Source organism: Amphibalanus amphitrite, unplaced genomic scaffold, assembly GCF_019059575.1.
Source record: "Amphibalanus amphitrite isolate SeventyFive unplaced genomic scaffold, NRLGWU_Aamphi_draft 000450F_arrow, whole genome shotgun sequence".
Classification (NCBI taxonomy): Eukaryota; Metazoa; Arthropoda; class Thecostraca; order Balanomorpha; family Balanidae; genus Amphibalanus; species Amphibalanus amphitrite.
Window position 1 is genome coordinate 290,441 of NW_024881944.1, and position 23,148 is coordinate 313,588.

General features: G+C 49.4%; 1 protein-coding gene across 8 annotated transcripts in view; it reads right to left on the minus strand.

Annotated features, from left to right (window-relative positions):
• Window positions 1-19: 19 nt before the first annotated feature.
• The window catches only part of LOC122391704 (protein numb-like), a 76,482-nt gene continuing 53,353 nt past the window's right edge, over window positions 20-23,148 (minus strand). For all 8 annotated transcript variants that reach the window (XM_043385892.1, XM_043385893.1, XM_043385894.1 and 5 more), the window contains 8 exons: window positions 21,727-21,960; window positions 16,019-16,090; window positions 11,472-11,549; window positions 8,558-8,698; window positions 4,307-4,496; window positions 3,689-3,901; window positions 2,294-2,415; window positions 20-1,132 (listed from right to left, as the gene is read on the minus strand). In XM_043385892.1, coding sequence (XP_043241827.1) covers window positions 845-1,132; window positions 2,294-2,415; window positions 3,689-3,901; window positions 4,307-4,496; window positions 8,558-8,698; window positions 11,472-11,549; window positions 16,019-16,090; window positions 21,727-21,960 — 1,338 coding nt within the window. In that variant the 3' untranslated portion in view covers window positions 20-844. The remainder of the gene's footprint in view (window positions 1,133-2,293; window positions 2,416-3,688; window positions 3,902-4,306; window positions 4,497-8,557; window positions 8,699-11,471; window positions 11,550-16,018; window positions 16,091-21,726; window positions 21,961-23,148) is intronic.

Consider the following 23,148-nt stretch of genomic DNA (forward strand, 5'->3'; position numbering starts at 1 on the left):
GTGACCTTCCAAACTTCAGTTAAAATAGCGGTATTTTATTCTGCATGTTTTCTACATCTAGCTGCCACATATATAATGCAAACGTCTGCATTTGAGTGATACAGCTGCCGGCGTTGGCGCGGCATAACATCTCCAAGCGAGCGGAATATGCCAGGAAGCCGGGCGACTGTGCTGCCACCTGTCAGTCGACTCGGCGTCATAGTTTCTCAGTCACCCGCCAGGGGCGCTGCAGTCGCCTGCGGCGTTCTCCAGAGCGGAAGTGCCGTTGAGCAGTGACCGATCGGTCCTTGGCCATGGACCGGGACGCTGGAATATCGGCTCCTGCTGCCGCCACCGGCCAGTGCATGGGACGTCCGCCCAGCACTGTTACAGTCACGCACATAGACACAGAGACGGGCACACTCGCGCGCCGCACATCTCATCGATATACCGCAGTCATTCAGTAAACCTCGCACTCACACCCAACAACGCTCACCGATCAACAAGGCAATCGTCCTAAGGTAATTCTGGAATGTTAAGACGTAGATTTGGTCAATGAAGGCGGTTAGTTCGCGACGGGGCGACACGCGAGAAAAGGCGTATAAAATGCGACCGGGCGCGGCGCCCGTCCTTTCGGGCAGTATCACATGTCTACCACCATAGGCATGCCGGTAGCTGCGCGCAGCGCCGGCGGTCCGCACCGCGAGCCGCGCGGCCACTAATCCTAGCCCGAGTCCACATAGAGTCCACAGAGTCCACACACGAGTCCACACAGACCACCGACAGTGGGTGGTCGCTTGTTCTATCAGCTGCCGCCGTTGTATGTGTATCCCCTCCCGGCTCCATCCGCGCCATGGCACTGGTCCTACATGTGCACTTCGAACGTCTTCACCGGCCCCCCTCCAATAAACGGGTTGGTCGCCTTATTGGCGCGGTTGTTACGCTCGGCAATCTGCGCCCATTCCGAGTCGAACGGGTCGCTGCGCCAGGTATCCTCTGCGGGAGTGGGCGCGTGCCACTCTGGCTCCGGTGTGGAGCCGTGAGCCGAGTCGGAGCGGCCGGCCGGCGTGCCGCTGCCGCTGTTCAGAGAGTTAAGCCAGTCGTCGGGCCGCGCCGGTGACGGAGACGGCTCCTCGCTGACCGCAGGACGGCTCTGAGGGGCGGGAGAGGGGCGGGTTAATGGTGTGTCGACAGGGCACAGGAGAGGGGTGAACGGTGAGGGAGGGACGAAGAATGTGTGATATGCGTCGTTGCAACAAAGTAAAATCACAAATAGAAAGTCTGGGCCTCAATTTATATTGCAATAGACAATTGACTTTAATGAAACAATGCTATTCTTCCGAAGGACATCCTTATCTTAGGCGAACAAATGATGCAATCGCTTCTAGTCGCTGATATGTTTCAGTCTGGTCAGCAGACACTTCTCCGAAGATGACTCTAATTTAGATATGGAATCCAGACCAAAAGTCACAAGGTCAGAGATAGATCAATAAGTGGTCCGACTTTGATAGTGGTTACATAAGCAACATATCTCCGCCGCTCTTCAATAGAGATCTTTATGTAACATCTCTACGAATCTATAGTTTTTTTTATGGACTCTTCGGCAGGGTTCGTTCACTCACTCACTCACTCACTCACTCACTCACTCACTCACTCACTCACTCACTCACTCACTCACTCACTCACTCACTCACTCACTCACTCACTCACTCACTCACTCACTCACTCACTCACTCACTCACTCACTCACTCACTCACTCACTCACTCACTCACTCACTCACTCACTCACTCACTCACTCACTCACTCACTCACTCACTCACTCACTCACTCACTCACTCACTCACTCACTCACTCACTCACTCACTCACTCACTCACTCACTCACTCACTCACTCACTCACTCACTCACTCACTCACTCACTCACTCACTCACTCACTCACTCACTCACTCACTCACTCACTCACTCACTCACTCACTCACTCACTCACTCACTCACTCACTCACTCACTCACTCACTCACTCACTCACTCACTCACTCACTCACACTCACTCACTCACTCACACTCACTCACTCACTCTCTCTCTCTCTCTCTCTCTCTCTCTCTCTCTCTCTCCCTCTCTCACTCTCACTCACTCACTCACTCACTCACTCACTCACTCACTCACTCACTCACTCACTCACTCACTCACTCACTCACTCACTCACACTCTCTCTCTCTCTCTCTCTCTCTCTCTCTCTCTCTCTCTCTCTCTCTCTCTCTCTCTCTCTCTCTCTCTCTCTCCCTCTCCTCCCTCACTCCTCGCGTCCATACCTGCGGCGTCTGCGCTCCATTGACCATACTGAGCCCGGAGGAGAGCTCGCGGCAGAGAATGTTGACATTTGTCTCGTCCTCCTCCCGCTCGTCAATGGCCGGCACCTCCGGGATCGGCGCCACTGCGACAAACAAAGACACGTGACAGAGCTGGTGACGGGTGATAAAGGTCACGTGACAGGGCTGGGAACGGGTGGAGATCACGTGACAGGGCTCGTAATGGCTGATGGCAGTCACGTGACAAAGCTGATACAGGAGGGAAGTCACATGAGAGCACTGATACTGGATGGGAAGTCACGTGAGCGAAAATTACACAGGTATATACAGGAGCGACACTGACTGATAGAGGTCATGCGATCAAACTGATAAGAAAAAATGGGCAAAGATATGCTTCTTCGCCGGAACATGCTCCTGCCGAATCGACGTGATTGCGGATCCAATAGTGCTTAGCACTGCTTCGATGATCACATTTTGTGCTCATTCATAATCCAGAAGTGTTGGAAGTTCCAACACCAAAACGCAGGAAATACTCCATTGTAAGACGGTTTAAGCATAATGCAAACTATGCAACAGTTTTCATTTGTTCATAGCCTTTGCCGCACAGAATCGGCTCACCAAATTCTCAGGACATTGAAAATAATTTTCCTGTCGTTTCGTGGCAAGCTCATGACATTGACCATCTTAATCCCGCCATTTTGCCACTAAAACTCCAGTTCCATGCCTGTTTATGAGACATTAATCCCCTCTTTACATTCCCTTGGGATGACAGCTTGAAGAGCGGAGGGTTATAAAAGCCATTACGGTGAATGCCACTTTGGAATGTCACGCAAAAGCATTTAACGTTACCGCAAACACAGAAAATGTCACGACTCACGACCTATGTAAGACTAGACCAGCTACGATGGGCGTCGTGGAAACCAATTTTAGTTAGCTGAATTTGCGATCAGTACCTCTTCAACCTCAATATTAGAGTCGTTCATAAGCAATTAACTATCATCAAATAAGCGACTATCCCTCAGTCGCACAGAATCAAGAACGCTAAATTACCAGGCCAATCAATATACGATAATTGACTGCGGTAAGGAAATCCCGCGCAATCAGCGATAATAATGTCACCGTCCAGAATTCAACACATCGACTTCAGAGCAGCCTACATGCTCGCGAGCGTAGCTACTTGGAGCGTGAGTGTCAAGTCCCCATCTCTATTACAAAAGACTCAAAACAGTAATACGAGTAGCATCATACATAAGACGTTCCCAAACTGTATCTTGATCAATCGGCAGACAGTTTGACTATTAGCGCGAAACTCTGAGTCTCATCATAAACACGGCGCTTTCCAACACTTCGAGCGGTCTACTGGCCATTCTGTCAGTCCAACATCTATCTCTAACTCACCTCGTGGCGTGTTGTCGCGGCTGGGCAGCCGGCCCTGCCTCTCCAGTGTCGAGGGCAGCTCGTTCAGCCGCAGCGAGTACTGCCGCTTGAACGGCGACGCCTCAGACAGGCGGCCCTGCAGGCGCACGCTGCCCTGCCGCTCGAACATACCGACCGGCGCGTGCGGCCGCTCCACAGCGTACGGGTTGCTGACGGGCAGTACTGGCACCGGCTCTGTGGGACACAACAGAAATGATACATCAGAGACCGTACAGGTTGCCGAAAGCACAGGCAACAGCTTGTAATGGCAGGAGCGGGCATAGAACGCATCAGGAGAGCGTCTTCACTCGACGCCAGCAGTTCCAAAACATGACTAACCGCTGGTATCGAGTTTTCGCCAGTGATATCTTCCCTTGAACGCTTGAACCCATGCGTCGACCTTTGTCTCCTGCCCCAGCAATGCCTCGAGACCCTTAACCTAGAAGTGTAACACCTGCCTCACCACGAGCATCATTCACATGTCATCCGTCTTGGGCTTTCTCTCCTATCCCCGCCCCTCGCCAACGTTCCTCTCCTATACCCTCACTATTTGTTCTCTCCCTTCCCACACCCCACCCTCTATCCATTCTTCAGACCTACCTGCCGGTTTACACTCCTGCGGGTCATTGAGCCGGTCTGTGATGGTCCCCTGACGGAAGCTGCCGAAGCGCGTGAAGCTCGACGTGGTCGGGTCGACAGTCATCGTCACTGAGCACTCCTTGTCGCGCTTCTGTTTGCGCTCCAGACAGGCGGCGAACGCGCAGCCGACAGCGTGACTCAGACGGTCACCCTGGGGACAGAGGGCGGGGTCACGGGGTCAGGCAGAGGTCACAGAGGTCACATTAGGGTTGCAGCGGGGTCAGACGGTCGCCCTGCGGACAAAGGGCGGGATCACGGGGTCAGAGAGAGGTCACATAGGTTAGGGTCCGATCGACGTGACAGCAGGAGTCCGCATGTCACCTAGCCGTCAGCGGACGAGGTCATTGGTCAAAGAGCGGTCACAGAGGGGCTACCATAACAAGGAACAAGGTCACTTCTGCGGGGAATAAATAGCGTCAGTGGTCACAAATCACTTTGGTCAGTAAATATAGTTGAAACATGAACAAGATATGGGCATGTTCAGAACAACATAAATAGCCTGCAGACCTAATATGGTTTAAACCAAAATAAGCCGTCATATGTCATCATTTTTCCTTAGTTCAAAAAGACCTCAGATTATTGTGCATAAAACATTCAGCAGGCTCCACAATTCACATCCTGCAAACGCGGTAATGTAGTCAGCTTAGAGAAGCGAGCATACAAGACAGTCCTCTAAAACAGCCCGCCTGTCAACGACCTCGCGAAGTCATCTCTCACAGCGAGCAGGTAGACTTTCTGGAGCACACCAGACACACTAAACCCCTCTCATTTCCCGACGGAGCTCCCGCACTAATGAACCGCCAGAGACAGAGCCTGTCCTGTGGGATCATCCGGCGCTGAAATTACTAGGTTATTGGGTAACACATGCTCTGGCAAGACTGACCTGTAGTCTAGATGAACAGCAAAGGCATTAGCAAGGGCACAAACATGCGTATAGCTTCATTCGCATCATATTCAGTTAAAGCCAGCAGTACTATCAGTAAGAGAGCGCTGTGTAGCGGTAACGGAACAACAACCGGCCAAATACTTTGATGGATAACGTGAAAATTCCATTAGCGTTCTTGGTACCTAGCTAATAACTAAAGCAAGCGATGTGTGCGACGTGATATTTGCTTTTCATGAACTGCTTAGTCTAGAAACGGATGGAAAGGTTGTTTCATATTTCTGAAACTAATTTGAACAATCGAGAGAAAAAAGAGATAGCTATGGCCCTGAAGGTCTTATTTTGCACCGTTTCCGCTCGTTCGTGTTGAGAAAAACGAACGCAGAGGACTTATGGGTTTCCTCATGGACCTTAACAGTTCGTCGCCAGTCAACTAACTATAAATCAACGCACCGCTTAGCCTGTGCGCCGCTCAGGCATCGTTCACAGCACACGAAACAAGCGATGGTAACAACAGGAAGCAGCGACCGACGTCAGCCCTAGTTCACGGCGGGATTGTGAGTTGGTTTCAGCCAGGCAGCCAGACAGGAGGGTACGCACTACGCAGGGGAGTCAGCTATGGCCGCTATGGGGAAGGGGGCTGTCATGCGTGTATGCTTTCCGGGCAGTTCAGCTGGAGTGGATCAGACTCAATCTGAGACCTGCACTCACATTGACAGGAAGACGCTGCAGCTGTCCCTAAAGTGTAGAGAAAGGGAGATGAGTGAGAGATGAACAAGAGACGAGTGAGAGAATAGAGGGAGAGAACAAGTGAGAGAACAGGGAGAGGTGAGTGAGACACGCGGAAGAGGGGCAAAGTGGAAGATTAATGAAGGATGAGTGGAAGACGATGAACGAGTTACAGACGAGCAAGACAGATACGTGGTTATCAGGAGAGAGCGGCGAGTGAGATCTGAATATTAGACGAGCTGAGATTGGTATATCGGGCAGTGTTCGTAGGTAGCGGGGACGCAGAAACACGTGAAGATACAGGACGAAAGCAGGACGAAAGCATAGGTTCGGACACGACAAGGGAGTACCATAAAGGCCAGGGAATAAGGCACACGAGGGACAACAGAGGAAGTGGAACCGCTTGCTCATGACATACTGGACTGAACCAGTGAACAAAACGAACAAGGAGACTATAATGACAACAAGAAACCCATGGCATTACACAGTTGCTGGGTCGATGGCCCATGGCCAGGGACAATCCCCCCCCCCCACACACACACACACACACAACGGCCACCTGCGGCTCAGTAAGCAGACATGTGCTGTCCGACAGCAGGTGTGGTGAGGTGGAGGCGGGGGCGGAGGCGGGGTGAGGGTGGGCGGTCAGGTTGATACCGTCTGATGGCACAATCGATCACATCACAGAAGGAACGAGAGAGACAGCTCAAACGACGAAAGGAAATAACAAAAGCAACAATAGTCACAACTAATAGGGTATTCCTCTTCTAAAAATTCACACAGAAATACCGTGGAAACACGTTGGCAAAACGACGGGTCATTCTCCTCTTTCAACACTTTACAACTCACATACGAGTAGATATTTACAACTCACATAGATATATACTATAGATATATATATATATATATATATATATATATATATATATATATATATATATATATATATATATATATATATATATATATATATATATATATATATATATATATATATATATATATATATATATATATATATATATATATATATATATATATATATATATATATATATATATATATATATATATATATATATATATATATATATATATATATATATATATATATATATATATATATATATATATATATATATATATATATATATATATATATATATATATATATATATATATATATATAGTTGACACCTCGGTACAACGAACCACAAGCAACCAGAACAATCGCCGAAATGCCCGCACTGTGGCAATATTTGCGGACCCACGGACCGGTCGTTCAGTTATTTAAAGCGCCCGCGGACGGCAGTAACGATTTTCCCTCAGTTCGCGCCCGGTCCATCGGCCAGGTACCGGGTGCCGGGTCGAAAATAGTCGCTGGTCGCTGGTCGCGCTCTGGTCGCGCTCTGGTCGCTCGGTCAGCCCCCAGCTCCTAGACAGGGGCTTAACTCTGGTCGGCCGGTCAGCCCCCAGCAACGGGCAGGGGCTCAGCCCAGATCACGACTGGAGGGGCAATATCGCGCCGGTCGAGTTGACATAGCAATTGAGAAAGGCGGGAGCGCGGCGCGATATGAGCGGTTCAGCGCTGGTGACCAGTCCGGAGTGGATATAAAAAGTAAGGGCTAAGGGAGGGCGAGTGATGACATAGGAGATCGGTTATGGGGAAATGCTTAGAGCATCTCAGGATAAGGTCAACGCTACGACAAATAAACGGGGTAAAATAGAAGAAACTTGGTGGTAGATGGGCGGGATGAGAAACGACAAAGCTGAAGTCGATGTGACGTACAAAATAGGCCTGACGGACAAACAGCTGGTTAGAAAAGGCCACACGGAAGTGCGATATTGACCGGGACAGAGAGTTTGGCCTCCTTGTAGTGATACTCCATGACCGAGCGGTGAAACAGAACGCGGACTGAATGTCCGAGTTCTCCGTACCGAGGTCAACTTCACATTCGGAAACTCCGGCATGATACTGGACTGTGGACCGTGACCAATCAATTGATTAGGCAGAGCTGCAGGACAAGCCGTAGTTTCCCGTCCTCTGGACTTTCCATTCCACAGCTGCACGCCATTCGTCGACTAACCACTACCATTACAGCAGCTGCAAGTGCGGACAGACCCGCTCTTCCTTTCAGCAAATTCCATGGTCACTGGCGTTAGAACCGGGTGCATTAATCGACCTTGTCCCCAGTCACACAAGGCATTGTCATTTATCAAAGAGGAAACGCGCCACAGGTCGTAGTGCCGAGTTATGAACGGGCATTCAGTCTGCCCGTGGGCGCCCGTCCACCGTTCGCTCGATATATACAGCCGCCAATGCACCTTGCACATCCACACATAACGACCGCACACACGCAAACACAGAAATACACTGCGCACAGACATTCACCGTACAAGCTGGGCAGTTAGCCATCAATCTCCAAAGCAAGTACGAGCTACACGGAAACACAACATGATAATCACCAACCTAAGCGGATACAGGAATGAAAGGAATACACTTTGCCAGCCCTACTGGTCAGAATTCGGAGACAGAGAGAAACCAGAGGAACCCGACAGCAGGACGAAGAAGCAGGAAGGCTGATGAAGTATCGCTCTCACCGATTCTCTGATGGCCAGGAACGTGTGGCACATCCAGCGCCTGGTGGTGCCGTCACGGCAGATGTAGCTGAAGCCACGCTCGTGGTTCCTGTCCGGCGCGCAGAACGACACCTTCTCGATCGTCTGGTCCACGATCAGGTCCTGAGGAGAGGTCAGGTCAGGTCAGAACGACGCCTTTTGGATGGCTTGGTCCACAATCAGGTCTTGAGAGAGGTCAGGTCATATCAAAAGGTTGCTTGCTTTGAGAGCTCGGTGTATAATCGAGCACTGTTTGCGACAGGTCACTGATCAGATCAGGCTAATTGGAGCGGAGCATAGTGTTGCAATAACAGTAAACAGAACTGAGGAGACGACGAAAACCTAAGGCAAATGATGGTTATATTTTCATATACACCCTTCTTATCGCATATAGGGTACAAGCAGGGTGGTAAAAGGAACACCTGACGACAGTGTTGAAAGATTAACATAGCCCCGAATCTGAAAAGCTCGGGTACACTGAGAGTACAGTGAGCTCTAAATTTACCATCCGGTGTCCTGGTCACTTCTTACCATCGTCTATCATCGACCACGGCATCATCATCATTCATCATCGACTTCTTACCAGGGTTGTATACCAATCAAGTCGATTGAATTGATTGATTTGATTCAGCGCGTATTTTGAGTTGATTGGATTGAGTCGATTGACTTTTCGAGATGACTGGTTGACTGACTCGTTTGACTTTAGCGACTGGTTGACTGATTTGATTCCCGAAAATTAGAGTGACTCGTATGATTGAGTCGATTGAATGGAAAGTTGAAATAAGTTTTAGTTGACGAAAAATAATGACACCAATTGATGACATCAAAGATCACAAAACTACACTGAAAACTGCTTGTCATCACAACTGCAATATGGAGTACATGGCCAAATAAAGAACAGGGCCTAAACATGAACAGCCAACTTTGACTTTCAACTGCAATAACTGCTCCAATCCTGTGATAGAACCTGGCGATGCACCTACCTACCTTTCTGCACTCAGCAGGATTTTTTTTTTAATCCAGATGATAAAGTGCAAGGCCCTATATACTAATAAAGTGTGATTAATTACTAATTCACATCTCCACATCTCCTCCCCCTACAAAAATAACTGAAACAAAAGCGCCGTTTTCGTCTCGCTAATTACGTTTACATTAATAGCTAATTTGCTGCATTGTTTAATTTGCAGCAGAACGTTTGTTGATCCTTTTCTCCTGAGAGCCTAGGCATAACATATTTAATATATTTCATTTTCCTTAAAATATTTTACCGAATATTATTAAGTGGTTTTACTTCAATTGAAATAATAATTAAAACGAAATTGGTGTTGCACAACCGATTTATTTTATGATGATCTACCATACTACATGATAATCAATGACGTCATCTTACCAAAAAATCAAAAGACGAAGAATAAGGATTTATAAAAGCTTAGCATACTTCTTGGCAAAACGTTTTCTTTGTTTTTTCGCAGTCGCACCAACGGCATTTAATTTTCCTTGTTCTTCTTCCTTTGTCCTTAACTTATCCTGTGGTTCCAGAGTCCCTGTCCTTTCCGTTTCCTTTTAAATATATTTTTAATGCTCATCCCTATCCCCCAGTCCTAACAGTTTCAAATTGTATTGCAATAAAATGTTTTGAATTCTTCACATATAACCTATCTACCTTCGTTGGTACTGTTGGTAGCCAAGTGACACATCTAGGCAGGTAAGTAGGTACCTACCTGCTTTCCTGCTGTCTTCATAAAGCATACCTAATGAAGTTGTCAAATTTATAGCACATTTTCAACACTTTCATATCAATATGGTGTCAGTGTGGCATGTAACCTAGCTAGGTTCATTATGTTCAGGGTTCAATTCAGAAGAGCTCCGCATAACTCACATAAGAGACAGACATGAGGTAGATTTACATGAGGTAGATGGCCTGATGACATTGGGCCTGTTCCAGCGCCTCCAGTAGAAATTCTTGACTGGAGGCTCTACCAGAGTTTTCACTGGAGGCGCTGGAACGCAATCTGGAGATTTCTGGAGATTGGCGTCATAGATACCAAAAGAATGACGACTGTTCTATCTTGAAACGCAAAATTTGTTTTCAATTTTAGTAAAAAAGATTAACAAAATTATAGCAATGTAATTTTCATTACATTCAATTTGTAAAATTATCAGTCAAAAGTTCTTTGTTTACATTCGTGAATGTCACATGTGCGCCATAATTGTAGACCAGAGCCTCCAGAGAAAATTGGACCTCTCAACTCTCTGGAGGCTACTGGAGGTTTCTGGAGCTTTGGCGAGAGCTTTCTGGAGCTTTCTGGAGGCGCTGGAACGCTCTCTGGAGGATACTAGAGCTTTCTGGAGGTTTCTGGAGGTTTCTGGAGGCGCTGGAACAGGCCCTTAGCTGGAATATGGCCAAAATTAAACTGACAACTTTTAGGTGAAAGGTGGTGATTTGGGTTAAGGGGCGTTTGTTGAAGTCAACTACTGGGTTATTTTGCACCCATTAAATGAAACTTCTGCTCCAATTCTACCCATTGAACCTCAATATCATGATCCACCTGTCCATCACTAGGTATCCTTCCTTATTACATAGAAACTTTGAATGGCATGGCAATTTATAATTTTAAATGACAATATTTTTGTTTCTTCTGTAGGTAGGTAGGTAGGTAGGTAGGTACACCAGACTGCTATGGACACTTTTCCAAGTTGGTGGGGCAAAAAACCTAATGTATATCTTGGTTTGAGTCGTTTGATTGAGTTGATTGATTCCTTTCATTGTCGCGTTTGAGTCGATTGAATCAATTCCTGAAAACTGCTCTGACTTGATTGATTTGATTGGTTTCCCAAATTTGTCGTGATTGAATTGATTGCTATTGATTGAGTCGTATACAACCCTGCTTCTTACCTTGGTCTCATCATCGACCACACGCAGGCCGTCTCCGGAGACATACAGAATGCCGCGGAGAGGACGCCGCCGCTGCGACTGGGGACAGAGACGGCCGGAGGTCAAACGCAGGTCACATGGGGTCAAGGGAGAGTGGTTACAAATTGAGGCAAACACTCAGCTGAGCGAGATAGCAGAGGAGAGAACAATTAGTCGTGTTGAGTGTGCTAGCTATAGGCACGTCACGATAAAGAGAATGATCAGAGGGCAAATGGAGTTCGACTCAATGTTGCATACACAATAGCCTGCCACAAACATTAACAATAGTGGTTAGCAATTTAGCTGGTTTCAATACGGATTACGGTGTCGACACGAATTTCCAGATCCCTTCATCTTATTTCCAGAGCAAGATGAAGGGATTAAGTGGAGCTTGGAAAGTTCCAACACATGGAGCGTTCATTGAAATTAACAGCTCCCTCCAATGCAAGGAACAAAATGATTCAATCTCAGTTGTCATTTCAGGCAGCAAACTTTCCAATGGAATGCTCAAAGTGGTTTAACATCAGTTGTCATCCCAAGAGTTCAACTTCCATATTGGGAAGTTCGAACTTAGAGTGGTGAGTTTCCAAGATCGGTCGAACCTTGCCACTTAGTCCGGAATCAAAGTAGGACGAGTGTTCATCATTCTCTGACGTTTCATTTCAACTTTGCCAGCGCACACAATTTCATCTGGTAGTGTGCATCGAGATCATCAATTAACAATGGGCTTTGTAGGAACAGATTAGCGCATAGCAAAACAATAAATTGTGATCGGACAATTGAACGATATACAGGCGTAAAAGCAGCATCATATGAACTAAAAATACCTACATCCCTCATCAATATCGACCCCAACCGAATGGTTCCGTTTATTAGGCCGAAACTATCTATTCCACCCTAATGCCTTCGGCACCAGCCATCTCTATTCGAAGCGCGCCATCATTCCAAGGTCACAGCCACTCATAACCGCACGCCATCGACCGGCTGTGACTCATCAGGCCGTCATCATCGGTCGCTGGAGTTCTTTTCTGCCAGCACCTACTCGCCAGCCCGTCGGTGCATATCACGCCTCGATCAGTTAGAACCAGGAGGTGACTCACTGCGATCACCTCCGTGTAGAGTCCAGCAAACAAATCTGACCAGTCTGTCACTGCCAGCGGCGACAAAAGCCGGATGGCACAGGTGACGTCACCAGGAATTCACCGCGTGACGTCATATGAGTCTATTGATGTCGCAAATACCTACGCAGTGGCGCCGGTACGAAGAATGTTTAATTAAAATGTTGACTGGGTGTCAGGCTCGGAATGGCGTGCAGCCGCGTGGATGGGTCGTTCGAGCAGCAAAGAAGCGTTATTGGATGTCACCGCAGCTAATGGGTTCCATATAGACGCGCTCAAAGCCAGATTTCATCCTACCTTTTCTACCCATTCCTCGTTAGAAAGATTCAAATGTCAATCTAAAATAGCTGACACGACCAAACGAGGACTGCTCTCCCCGGCGAAATGACTCGGTTAAATATATAGGATGCGTCCTGCAAAATATGAAACGTTATCAGTAGGCGTATGAGGGCTCAGTAGGCGTATCAGTAGGCGTTTAAAAATAGAATTTCACCTAGTCCGGCTCGTCCATTTTAGCTGCGAACGTATATCACCTTTTGATGCTTTATGAGACTTTGTCGCCGACCCAGCTTTGTTCATAATACCACCCTGAGGCACCGAGAGGGCAGACCTAATCCTCCCCTTCCCCACCCCCCTGGGGAGGGGGACAGACTGATGGCGCCAGACCTCAGCCGTCTAGGAATTCCGCTCGATTCCCGCTGCAGTACAGATCCATTCCCGGGGCTCAATTTCGGGACACAACGCCCGCCCATCTGCCGGAGCCCGGGCGTGGCTCAGTGGCGGCGGAATAGGGGGTGCAGGGGGTGCAGCTGCACCCCCATCGAAAAACATGGGGGTGCAAACATATCTTTTTGCACCCCCAAAATCCGTACAAGGGGCCCGTGGCACCATCCAATACATTTTCTCCTGAAAGCCAGTGATCGGGAAACGAACACTGATGTAGAATCATCCGGGATGTCCAATTATGGTCAGGAGCGCCCCATGCTAGTCTTTGAGGCCCCCACACCGGCTAGAAGTGTCCCGAGCCGCGTTTGGTGCTCCATGCAGCATCTTAGGGCCCCCACGACGGCCTCAGAGGGCCCTTTTATGACGATCTCTGAGGGCTCCCACGACGACCTCTGTCCCCTGGGGCCCTACAACGGCCACTAAGGGCCCTCATGACGACTGCTGAGGGTCCCACAGAAACTCCAGGGCCCTAAGGAGACTCCAGGGGCCACGCTGGCCTCTGAGGGCCCCTATGACGGCCTCTGAAGGCCCTTACGATGATCTCTGAGGGCTCTCACGACGACCTCTGTGTCTCTGTCCCCTGGGGCCCTATAACGACCACTAAGGGCCCTCATGACGACCGCTGAGGGTCCCACAGGACTCCAGGGACCCCGCTGGCCTCTGAGGGCCTCTACAACGGTCTCTGAGGGCCCTCGTGACAGCCCTAGACCCAACTCAAGTATGAGGGCCCATTTGGCTTCAGACGGCCCAGCGACGGCCTCTGAGGGCCCCAACGCAACCAGGCTTCAGGGGCTATGCTGGCATCTGAGGGCCCTGCAACGGTCTATTGAGGGCCCTAACGATGGCCTCTAGCGGTCTTACCAAGGCCTCTGAGAGCCCTGAAAAGGTATCTGAGGGCCCATGAAGACCCTCACTATGGCCAAGGACCCTCCTGAGACCTCTGATGATCCTCTCGAAAGCTTCTAAGGGCCCTCACAACAACTTCTGACGACCTCAGGACGGTCCCTGAGGGGCTGAGGGCCCTGACCACGACCTCTCTGGGCCCTCACGATGGTCTCTAAGACCCAACGCAAGCTCCAAAGGCCCACGCTGGCGTCTGAGGGCCCTACGACGGCCTCTAAGGGCCTCGACGCAGGCAGGCTCCAGGGGCCACGCTGACCTCTGAGGGCCCTCTTGACGGCTTCTAGGGCCTAACGAAGGCTTCAAAGGCCAATGCTGGCCTCTGAAGAACCCTACGACGGCCTCGGAGGGTCTCAACTCAACGCAGGCAGGTGCCAGGAGACATGCTAGCCTCTGAGGGCCCCGCAGAGTTCAGATTCAGAGGACCCAACGACCTTTGTGGACCTTACGGAATACGAAGGTCTCCGAGAGCTCACGCAGGCTCCTGGAATTCTACACTGATTCTCAGGCCCCATGTCGACTTGTTGAGGCACTTTATCTGCTATTGGTCCCCCGTCGCCGGCCTCTGAGAGTCTCAATGTCGGAACTTATGGGGCCATGGGCCCTACACCGGCTTTTTTGGCCCCTACACGGGCTACATCGACTCTTGGGACTCATGACCCATGAAATGTGAGTCTAAGCGGCTTCTAAGAATCCCCATGCTAGTTCTAGTAGCTGCCCGCCGAATATTTGGGCTCACACGCGAGCTCCTGGGACCCCGTGCATACCCCAGGGGTCTACCTGCCTCTAAGACCCCACACATACTTTTGGGGCTCAAACGCTTGCCCCTGAAGGCCCCACTGAGACCCCTTTCCTCTATTCAGTCCTTCATACCGGCTATTTAGGCTAAGCCACGGCTCCTGTGGCCTCCATCCCGGCTTTGGAGGGCCTCCATACAGGCTTTTTTGGGGTCCGATGCCGGTTTCTAAGAGCCCTCAAAAGACTTTCGAGCTTATACTGCCTTCTGAAACATTTCAGCAACTTTCAAGGGACCGACCCTGATCGGAGGGCTCATTCAGTCTGGGGAGTCATGTAGGCCTCTGGAGGAGTCTCTATGTGGTCGGTTTCCAATGGGCTTCTAAACACGGTCTTCTTGGAACGGTCTCGTAGGGCCCTCAATGGTCCACTGCAGATCCAGAAAAGTGGTTTGAGACGCTACGGGTGATGGCTAGACTAAAAGATTACTTAGCCGATAAAAAACTAGCTGCATTTGGTTCTTTATGCTTTCATTATTTGAGATAGGTACCTACTAGGTAGGTACACTGCAATTTCAAACCTACAGAACTTGTGTGTATGGGGATATATTTCCAAAATCTTCGTTTTTCATGATTCAATAATAGTCACTAAAAAAATGAGGGGGGGCCAAAACCTCCAGAGGGGCCCCTTGAGAAAACTTTGCACCCCCATCCAAAATTACCTTCCGCCGCCACTGGCGTGGCTTTGGGCGTGTGCGAGGCTTCAGGACACCTCATGTAGAACTATTCATGGAAAATTGAGTTTCTTTCCAGAAGTCTGGAGCACAGCAGCCCAACAAAAAAAAAAACTCGGCGTATCCAAGACAAGACACGGCAAGACGACATACTGAGAAGTGACCAAACATAACATTTGTGTGTTTATTGCAGCTTCACTGCATGTTTCACCGCGTGCCGATTGCAGTCGTTCATTTGGCTCACGAAATAAAATATACCTAAAGGTCCTCCCCCGCTCCTACCGGTAAACCCGCACGCTGAAGTCGATTCCACTTACCCGGACCAGCTTGAGGGCATCCTCGCAGACCTGCATGCCACGTGACTCGTACACCTGCACGCAGCCCAGGTACTGCAACAGAGGACAGACATCAACTGTTAGTCACGTGATCTGTGAGCCCAGTCACACACAGCCTGGGCACTACAACAGACACAACAGACACCTGCACAGTGCACAGTCCAATGCATACTGCAACAGGGGCATTCCACGTCAAATCGAACAAAAATCGGCTGTTTTGCACCTTACCATCAGCGATTTCATTATAAATTTGTGAGCGAGTTCCTGTGTGGCCCCGGACATTACACTGATGTTTTTTGCACATTCTGACCACAGGTCTTCTAAATATAGGGCATCAAATTTTTACAAAATGTTGCATCTTTATATTTTTGAACGACCATAACTTTGGTTGTACTTGTTTGATTTGAATGAAATAAACCTTACTGTTTAGGTAATTTCTTAAGCATTTGTTTAGAATTGCACCTACTTAAATATATGACCTTGAAATTTGCTTAACTCTGTTCTTAAGCACAAATATTGAAATAGCAAAAAACACGTCACCTTCGATTTGGCTCATTTTCATATATTTTATTGCCTACCATATTCTTAACAACCTGTGAAAAAATTAGAGTGGGCCATTCATAAGTTTTGAAGAAAATTGCACATATGCAAACGTATGTTAGCACGCGCAGTGGAGGGGGAAGAGCGAATTTCGCCCACCCCTCCTGTTTTTCGCCAATATCTCATAAGATTAATGCGAAATTGATTATGGCTACCTGTCAAGAATTGAATTGGACATCTCATCGTGCAAGCAATAAGAAAATCGGTTCACAACTGTTCTAGTAATAGCGGTGTAAAGTGAACATCCTGTCGCCGCAGCGACGCGGCGACTCGGCAGCCGGCGCCGACCGCTACGCGCCGCCTGAATTGTAGACTGTGCCGGGACGGAACGGAACGGTTCTGTCTTTACATCGCGCTCCCTACCGCTGATTACGTTCGATTCGCGTCAACTTTTGTGAGAAGACTAAGAAATGTACAGGCAATCTTATGGTGAAAGAATTTTGAAAATCGGTTGGTAAACAATTGAAATATGAACGTGTTAACACAAAATTGTGATTGCTGCGTTTCCCGCATCGGCCGAGCCCGCCTCAGCCGGCGACATGTTACTCTTAGCAGGCCTCTAACTGCCATATTTATTATTGGATTAACTAGAAATTCCCCATACATACTAAGAAATGTATGTTCTTTCGTATAGTGAAGATCAAAAGGCGTGAAGATATCGTTGCGTGATAATGTTTTCGTTGAATTTACTTCATGATGCATTTCCACACGGCTCAAAATTCACCGCAAAATACCGTTTGCCTGCGACACTTTTACTATGGAGCGTGAATGCTTGACTACGATGACTATGCATTTCCATTCTCGCAGAGTTTGGGATATCACTAATCAGCAATCATTCATTTCAGAAAGTGTACACAAGCAAGCATGTCTTGACTCTGTCTTTCAAGGTCACGCGCGGTTGCGTGATGTTGATGCATGAAAACGGCGTTTGCCGCGAAAGTTATGAATGGCCCACTCCAATTTTTTCACAGATGGTTAGGAACATTGTGACGGACATAATATGTAAAAATTACCCAAATCGAAGGTGACGTGTTTTTTGCTATTTAAATTTTTCTGTTTTAATTCAAGGTCAAATGCATTTCAAGGTCACTTCAATTTAATTTTATAATTAAAAATCAAAGCCTTATCAATTGCCTATAAGACCCTGTTAATATCATTTTGATACCAGAAAAGGAACCAGAGTTATAGCCATTTAAAAAATTGATGTGTGGCATTTTTCGCTATATTCGATGACCTATATCTCAGCGATACGTTATCAAATTTCGAAAATATTATACGTAACTCAGTTTTGAACCATGCCCAGTCTGCCTACAAATTTTCAGAAAAATCGAAGGGGATGACGGATTTCGGTGTTTGATTTGACGTGGAATGCCCCAACAGAGGATAAGCACCGCCTTCCATGCCACGTGACAGTGAGAGCTCTGGGCCATTAGCCTGAGCTACAACCCACGTGCTGGTCTGCGGAGGCCTGGACCGGGAGTCTGGACCGTAGCGGGTCGGGGTCGAGAGGGGGGGCAGGAGGCGATCGTTCCACCGCACAGTGGGCCAGGCGCATCAAAAAAGCGGAATTAAGTCGAAAATCCACTTCGGTGAAATTCCTGTAATTATGGGATAGAGTATTGTAAAAATGTCCAAAGTTTCCGAATATGCAAGTTTCCTTTCCCCAATGTCAAGGCAGATAATGCTATAACGTCGCAAAGTAGGACTTACCGACTGGAGATGGAAATGACTGCTGTGTACCATATTCCGTTCCCCCGATTCAAAAGCTCTCAGCGTAAAATCATTAAAGTTATTCCGTACAAAATAGCTTTAAAAAAACAGCCGGTATTTCTGCGCATGTTTCTCGTACTCAAGTTCCTGGGAACTATTTCATGCTTACTAGTAGCGGTGGGGTTTACAGTGCCTGTTCGGAACCGTGGTAGTGCAACGACGCAATGAATTTATATAAGGATATAAAGAAAACGTCACCGAACAACACGAAGATATTTGCTGCCTGACTTTTCTCAAGGTGTATAGCTTGCTGCCCAATGCAAATATTTTGCGCATTTTTGCGCGAAATGGACAAATAAGGGTTTAACCCTCGCCGGCATAGGCCGTTTTGCATCCCTCGACGGCACCGGGGGATGCGACCCTCCTCGCGTTTGGCCCCTAATTGAGCTAGAGCCTCGCGGAAAAAACCATCGTGTAGGTCGTCACGAGACGAAGCCAACGGTACCCGGGTTTAAGGTCATAGGTCAAATGGTGACCTCTGAGGTCAGGTCAATGGCCGAAAGTCGGGACGTGTTAGAACGTCGTATAGTGTGGCTGCTAAGGGGTTTTTCGGGATGCTGATCACGAATATCATGTTAGTTTTGATCACAGATGATGTCTTCATGCATTTAGGCCAGGTCGGGTCAGCTCAGGTCAGGTCAACCAGTATGGGTCCTGCCGGGTATTCGTAGTGGGTGTCAACCCGCCTCTGACAGCTTCGTAACATGTTACGAAGGCACCAAAACTACTTCGTAAATGTTCAAATGGTTCCTAAATTCGAATTCAGTTCCAAAAACTAGCCCAGAAACATGTAAAACTCGAAAAAGTGAACCGAGGTCATCGAAGGTCAATGACCTGACCTGACCTTCAGGTGACCCTTAGTCCCTTACACCCACCGTAATGCATGGGACCAACATCATATCACATGTTTGAACGCTTGAAACCACGAAAAGACTGCAAACGCGCGGCCAATGCGGCATAGTGCCCGCCTGTCCCAGGCATATGTGCAGCGCAGAAATTAAATAATGACGTCATAGGTCAGTGACCTAGCGTAACCAATCAAATTTGAAAATGGATATCGGATTCGGCTTTAGCATGATATTTTACCCTGTAACGAATCATTTTTGGCACCGCAGCTGTGCTCATTGATTTAATTCCGCTTTTTTGAAGCGCCTGGCCCACTGTGCACCGTACCTGGCAGCCTGACGCACCGGCCACCGCTCGGAAAGTTTACTCGGGTCTGAACAATGGCTGCGGCCGGTGCCACCGGACCCCAGAGAGTTCCACCCGATACGGGACGCACGTAACTCGGTAGCACGACACGGACGGAACGACACGCGAGTTGGGCTCGTGACACTACCACCACTGACTCTGGCACCGACACCGAGAAGCTGCTACTGGTGACACCTTTAAGACTAAAACCGGCACCGCGTACATGGCAGACGGTAAGCAGGGACGCAGCACACAAGCACAGGGACAAATCAGACCGGCATAGCACAGAGACACAGTCACACGACTCAGTCACATAGACAGCGTCCATCAAAGCGTCGCAGTCACTGCCAACGCGCTGCAATCTGGCGTCAACAAATATCACGGTAATATATCCGCACCTCCAGCCTCAAATAATACCTATCCGTGATATTCACTGTTCCGAAAACTCGAAACGCGACCCCGTACAGTGTGGGCACAGTTCAGTGTAGCAATTCAGTGCAGCTATACACGTGCCAACCATGAGGCCAGCGCGCGGGCGGAGTACCTACCATTTGGGTCAGGCCGAACAAAGGCTCGTGTAACAGAGTCGCGAGGGCTCGCCTGCAGGTTGGGCCCGACCCACCCCACTGGGACATTACCCCACTCCATTCTTGGAGCGAGATCAGCTGATAGGTCAGTGGCGCCCGGCACGCTAGGAAAACCTGGGGTATGAGGAGGGACACGGGCCACAGTGACAGACGACAGTGGCCACAGAGGCCGGGTCGATGTAAAGGGGAGACGGAGTGCATGCGACGAGACTTTGTAAATGCGAGGAAAACAGGTAAAAGAGAATCAGAGAAGGGCCAAAAAGTGGGGTAACATTGACAGGAACAGGGTGATAGATATGTAAGAGGATGTTAATGTTAGGCATGCGGGCTACACGTGATTCAAAAAACGTACTCGCAACGCATTCAGCGCACTACAAATTATTCAGCAAATCGTTTCAGTACAATATACGGCACAGTTCACAAGAATGACGCCACAACATATCAAGAAACCAGAGAAAATAAATACAACTAATGCATCGTTTTCCACAAACTATTATAATCCCTTTGTATACGAGAGCAAAACACAAAACGTTCCATCACCGTAATCCGCTGCACCGGTTGCCCTTGTACCCAACTAGCAAGAATCGGGTTCTCACTTTTCTTCGGAGTCCTATTTATGGAAAACCAGTTCCGTGACCTGATCAGAACCCATCGATCACATATAGCGGTGGCTGGCTCACGGGGCGGCTACCGACAGGTACCTAAATAAGGCGGTGTGTCACTGTCTCACCAGTCTCGTTGCCACGCTGCCAATCGAACGTTTAGTGGAGTCTCATGCCTAGCTAGCCGCCCATCGAAAGGTGAGCAGTCCCACCAGTCATTAACCAAAAACAAGAGGTGCTCTTCCTCACCCGCCACCCACCAAAGGACGAGTGGTAAGTCTCACCTCTCGTCAACTATCCACCACAACAGAACAGCACAGCTCAGCTGCTCAGGGGCGTATCACCCGCGGTGCGGATCGTAGCGGTAGGATCAGGAGCGGGTCACACCACACGCCTGACCGCACAAACAACCGGAGGCGAGCGGTCACACACAGACACACAAACAGGACCGTATCGCACGGCGTGCTGATAGCGGGAACGAGGCCACTGTGCCGACAGGAGGTTATGGGACCCCACGGGGAAGCCACCGGACGGTGTTGTGGGCAGCCTGCGGGTCTTCCTGCGGTTAGGAGGCGCCGGATAAGTGCGCTCCAAATGCGATAAACAGGGAACTGTAGAACAGGGTAAATACGAAATGCGAGGAAATACGGGCACCACGATGCCATACAAGCCACCGAACATCTGTTAGGGCGAGCTAGGGAAGCACCAAAACTAACTGATAGGTCGATCGTCCATTCCCATAGTCACCTGTTCACACTCTTAAATTTCACTTAGATCGGCGCCGCCACATCTCATTTTCTCGTCTTTAATAATTCCATCCCACCCCACCCTCTCTTTGTCCTCCCATCCACTCTGTCTTTGACCTCCCGACCGATCTTTCTGTCCACGCATCACATCCCTTCTCTCCCCCTACCCCATCCCACCACGTCTCCACCCTCACCTTGACGTGGAAGGAGCAGGTGCCGGCGCGCACTGCCGCCTCGTCTGCCTGCCACTGGTGTGGCCGCGACGACTCGGAGCTCCGCGGCTCCTTCTTGCGCCGGAAACTGTCGCGCAGCGATCGCCGCAGCCGGTCCATTCTGCGGTGCTGTCGCTGTTCTTCGGACTCAGCTGCACCTGATCCCGAGCCGCCGCCTCCGCCGCCAGAGCCGCCGGGCGCGTCAAGGCGCTCTGCCTGTAACGAGAGAGGAGAGTTAGATGGTGGCGAATAGGCGGCCGGTGGCAGTGCTGAGGTGATGTAGTAAAATCATCTATTGAGCTAGCAGTTATCACTGTATGCACGGAGAGAGACGTTTGAAAGGGACAGTTTATGTTGGTCATGGCCGCTGTGTTGAAATACGGACCTGGGGCGATGTTGGTCATGCACGCAGACGCCATGTTTGAACCTCAGTGGGATGTTTGCATGACTGGATACATGACAAGGTGAGGCAACACCCAAGCGGTAGACAGCCCGACGAAGAACTCAACCTCCATCCGACACAGGCGGTGAGCTTCTTGCGAGCTCCACCAAACGATCTTCCGTTCGAACACCTCAGCACGTTTCAGCACTTGGACAGGTGTCAGTGGTGAGCAAAAACGTGACGAGACCAGCCGTCCGCCCACCGCTCCCCTCCATTCTCCGACAGCGGACGGTACTTCCTGCGAGCGGTACCTCCTGCCGAGCGACTGGGAACAACACTTCGCCGTCCCAGTGAGCGGCCGCGGGCTACGAGCTGCGCGCTCCACTGAGTCGCGGCGGAGGCCGACTGAACGACCTCGCTGCTGACACAATGCACCGCACGATCGAATGCCGCGGCACAAGTGAGATGCAGCTGAGAGAGTGGGGCAGAGAAAAGGCGCATACAGGGTAAGCAGCGACGGACGAAGCGAAACAGCGGAGGAAGCAGTAAAGACAGCGGGCGGAGGTGCCTGATAGCGACAGAACCTCCATCGCCAAATCCCGCACTAATCTCGTGACACGCCGCGCGCCTCAGGTGGGCGGAGGCGAGGGATGGAGCTGCACGAGCCGCCTGTTGCATCGTGCACTGAGTACGCCCGAGTGCACAGTGCACACGGCGGCCCCGGCACGATACAGGGTCACACCGTGCCTCTTCTCCGCCCGACAGGCGCGGCAGAGGCGGGTGATGACGTCAGCAGCCGCAGGTGGATGGAATCACGTGATGCATCGAGAAAAACAGGAGATAGAAGCAGGTGTTGAATACTAAATACAGATGCATCATATTTTCCAATGCGCAACATTACATTTGAAAAAGAAAACAGCACGCACTGTGCTAACTATACCGGTTGAATGACAGTTGAGTAGGCAATAGGCATGCCTGTTATGTTCAGCAGCGAAACCAGACGATCCGTTATTCCTTTTTAT